Genomic DNA, 4,258 nt, shown 5'->3' with positions numbered 1-4,258 from the left:
TTAAAAATATAAAAAATGATAAAAATGTCAAAAAATAAAAGAAAATAAGTTTGCCATGTGATATGTGGTCTAGTTGTTGGGAAAATTTACAAATATAAATTTTGACTTTATTTGCAAAATCTCTCTGAAAATTTGTAAAATGGGCATAACTTTTGTATACGAACTCGGATTAAAAAGTTTTATATATGAAAAATCATCTACTCGAAAAGTTACATCCGAATTTAACTGGGGGAACCCCGTTAAACATTTTCAAAATCCCCAAAAACCTAACACAAAAAAAAGGTTTTGAATTTTTTTTTTAAATTTCTTTTCAAAAAATGATACGTAATATGACCGGGAAGTTTGAAATATTTTTCAAAATTTCATCATAGTCATGAACATGAACAAAGTCCTAGACATCAACAAGGTATAATAGGATTGATATGCTAGATATATCAACAAGTGCCTGTGAAGTGAGCTGTTGCTAGGGTTGGATAGAACTCTGAAGTTAAGCGTGCTTGGGCTAGAAAAAAAAATTGTTGATGTCATTAGAAAAAAAATTCTAATGGCGTGATGCTAGTGGCGCACCAGTAGTGCGCCATTAGTAGCAAAAATAGGTGCGCCACTAGCAGCCCTTTTTCTAATAGTGCTCAATTGTTGTGAATATCAGGCCTCTTGCATTGGGTATCTTTGCCCTTTTCTTCTTAGTGCGCATGTCCCCCAACATAAAAAGTAAGATAATTTGGAACCCCCAAGCCATATTGCGTAGGGTCCGTAGGCTCTTGCCCCTCATCGATCATGTTCGACATGAAATTTTCCTAAAATGATCATGACTCAAAATAAACTAACGTAATATGCAACTAATTGATTTAGTGGCATATGCAACTAACTAATCCAGAACATCATAGTCAATATAGTGAACGAAGCGATAAAAATGGAGCAAAATTTGTACCATCTCCTGATGTGTCATTCTGTCGAATAGGAATGGGCAGACAAGGCATGTTGTCTCCATGGACAGATATTTCCATGATCTCGGTTGAGATCGAAGTTTATGTTGATTCCCATTGTATTGCAAGGACTGCTTAGCTGGGACTGTATGATCCACAAATGACGGAGTCACATCCGACAGATCTCGGGTAATGGGTTCCGAGCTAAGTGTGGCCCACCAGCGATGGAGTCAGATCCGGCAGATCTCCGGTAGGGGGTCCTAAGCTAAATGTCTCGACACGATGGAAATATGGGCATATGTTTTTACCCATGTTCGGGCTCTCCTTACAGATAAACCCCTACGTCTTGCTTGTGTTTGTACTGCTTTGGGATGAAGTACACGGTATAGGTGGTCCACCTCGAGGTTGTTGTGTGTTTCTAGATTTGATAATCTAAATTCTGTTCAACTCTCTAGCCCGGCCTCGACTTATATAAGAAAACCGAAGGCCTAGGTTTACAGAGTCCTGGTTAGCTACGTCAGTGGAGAAGAATCCTCCACGAGTAAGGAGTACTTGACTTGAACGACAAGACTTCTTGATTTTCCTCGGAGATCGCCATGGGCCGCCCAAAATGGCCCAGGATGGAACCGACAAGGGGGTCCTTAGCCCGACCCACCTTGGCTGGGAGTCGACATGGTGAGAGTGAAAGCTCCAAGGTTGCAACAAGTGACGCACATACAGTGCGCCACTTATCACAACCTGAGGAGGTGAGAGTGACCTTTGCAAAGAGTGATCCTTAATTAGTGATTTTGGATTGCCAAACCCTTCTACCGTTGAGAGGTCCTAGTATGCGCATTCAGCGCCATGAACTATCTTGGGGCTCACCGCTGCTCCTTTCGCATGTTCGCCCTTGTCATATGTCGTTCAATCCATTTTTTTATCCGCTCGATTTTCCGCTCCCCGCTCTCTTACAGTCCATGAACTTAAAAAAATATGAAAATAAAAAAGAATTACGAACTAGAAAAAAAATTATGAATTTGAAAAAGTTCAACGGGTAGACTTTTGACAAGCTGACCATTAACCATTGACCTTTGACCATATATGTTGTTCGTAGATTTTTTTGGAAAAAAATCATATATTTGAGAAAAAGATCACAAAATTTGACAAAAGTTTGCAAGTTTGAAACAAAGTTTGTAAATTTGAAACAAGTTCGTGATTCCAGTTGGAAAAAGTTCATAGATTTGAATAATGTTCATGAATTTAAGAGAAATTTCACCTATTTGAATATAAATTTCATTAATTTGAAAAAAGTTCTCAATTTCGAATTTGAAAAGACCTCATGGATTCAAAATAATGTTCACAAAGTTGTAAGAGAATCACTAATTTGAAAAAAGTTCATGGATTCAAGGAAAGTTCATGAATTTGAAAACAATTCACAATTTGGGAAATTTTATGAATTTAGTATTTTTCGATTTTTTTTAAGTTCATGCATCTGAAAAAAAATGATCAATTTAAAATGAAAACGGAAAAAGTGTAAAAGCTGGTCCAGAAAAATAAGGTCCGAAGCTTCCAAAAACCGGGACGAGCGCCTCCCACGAAAGTGCATTACGTGGGCCGGCAAAACTACCCTAGCAAAGAATGACCTGAACCTAAGCGATGTCTCAAATCTCGATGCCACGAGCAATCAAGGCGATGCCTTCAGAAGGAAAACAACGCCGTGACACACAAGCTTTGCATATTCATGAGAGAAGACCAAAATAACAGTACGTGCCTCATTGCTTATTTTGTTTCCTCATATAACAGTACGTGCAGTTCAACCCAGGTGTATATGTGTATCCCGCCACTTCTATCGTTAGGAAAGACTATAAATACATCCATTCATCTACGTATCTCTCACGCTCTTTACTTTTGGCTTGCAATAATAATACGACCAAAGAGACTAGCGCACCACAATACTACATATACCCATGCTGATAATCATACACCCGTCAATTCTAGCTGTGTCCAGGTCGAAGTAACAGACGGGAACATCACGGTGGTGATGCAAGAGACTAGCGCGTTTGGACGCTTCGCATCACCTACCTTTGGATGCCTCGCATGAATCAAGTCGTGTCGTCCGCTAGCTTCCGCCTACCACCCACGGAGCAGAGCCAGCGAGCAACTAACACCGGCCAACTATCCACTGGAGTTGAATGCAGGACGTCCAAGGTGTGCCCGTCAACCATTCTGCTGACCGTAGTCATGGCGAGCTGGTGCAGTTCAGTGCATGCTCTAGGTCTAGGGTAGAGTGTTCAACGGATTGTTACAGCGGCCGTGGGCGATTCATTAGACGGCTCCCCGCAGGTGGGGTGTTCATTATCCCCTGCATCTTTCTTTAATCGCTCACCTGCTCGGTCGGCGGCGATGGCCGCGTACGCTCCCTACGTGTCGCCGCATGGCATGCACATGGCCGGCTCGGGCCACGGCGGTGCGTGGCCAGCTATAAATACCCCAGCCGGGAGCTCCTAGATCCATCTCCACACAACTACCAGTACACTCCACTCCCATCACACACACGGACACACCTGCAAGAGCGAGAGCGTGAGCCATGGCGGGCATGGGGAAGCAGCAGGTGGTGGCGGCGCTGATGCTGGCGCTGGTGGTGCTGGCGGCGGCGCCGGGCGGGGCGCACGCGGCGTGCCAGGCATCGCAGCTGGCGGTGTGCGCGTCGGCGATCCTGAGCGGGGCCAAGCCGAGCGGCGAGTGCTGCGGCAACCTGAGGGCGCAGCAGGGGTGCTTCTGCCAGTACGCCAAGGACCCCACCTACGGGCTGTACATCCGCAGCCCCCACGCGCGCGACACCCTCCAGTCCTGCGGCCTCGCCGTCCCCCACTGCTAGGCGCCGGCAGGCCCCTGGCGCATATGGCAAGCTAGCTGCCTCAGTGACCATGAGAGCGTCAGACTATAGCTAGCCCTAGCTGAGTGCGTGTTGCGTCCATGAACGCATCTTCCTGTCAACCATGTGGTTCGACTTTGATGATGCTGGAATAAAAATATAAAATGTTGGGTGATGATCTACGGCGGCCATGTTGCTTCTTGGCTGCTGCTGCTGGTAATAAAATTTGTGTTGCAACTTTGATGAGATCGGCTGAGTTGTGTTCAATGACCAAACCAAACTGCCCCTATCTTAGAATTGTTAAATCCAGTGGTGCGGTATGTAACGGCGAAGAATCAATCGTTAGTGCTTTTGGTGCAGTGACTTTAGGTATAAGCGGTATGAATGGAATACATAGAAATGCTTGTGGGCCCTCTGCATGCACCATACCTTTTTTCAAGCAACTGTGTGTGGGTGGGTGTGGGTGTGTGTGGGTGTG

At 44.8% G+C, this 4,258-nt stretch overlaps 1 protein-coding gene across 1 annotated transcript; it reads left to right on the top strand.

The window, feature by feature from the left end:
* Window positions 1–3,433: 3,433 nt before the first annotated feature.
* On the top strand, window positions 3,434–4,026 carry LOC119298612 (non-specific lipid-transfer protein 2P-like). The gene has a single exon (XM_037575947.1). The coding sequence runs from the start codon at window positions 3,493–3,495 to the stop codon at window positions 3,781–3,783; it is 291 nt and encodes a 96-aa protein (XP_037431844.1). The 5' UTR covers window positions 3,434–3,492; the 3' UTR covers window positions 3,784–4,026.
* The last annotated feature ends 232 nt before the right edge of the window (window positions 4,027–4,258 follow it).

Source organism: Triticum dicoccoides, chromosome 5A (assembly GCF_002162155.2).
Source record: "Triticum dicoccoides isolate Atlit2015 ecotype Zavitan chromosome 5A, WEW_v2.0, whole genome shotgun sequence".
NCBI classification, from domain to species: Eukaryota; Viridiplantae; Streptophyta; class Magnoliopsida; order Poales; family Poaceae; genus Triticum; species Triticum dicoccoides.
Note: the sequence above shows the minus strand (reverse complement) of the source record. Positions and strands in the feature narration are given on the sequence as shown.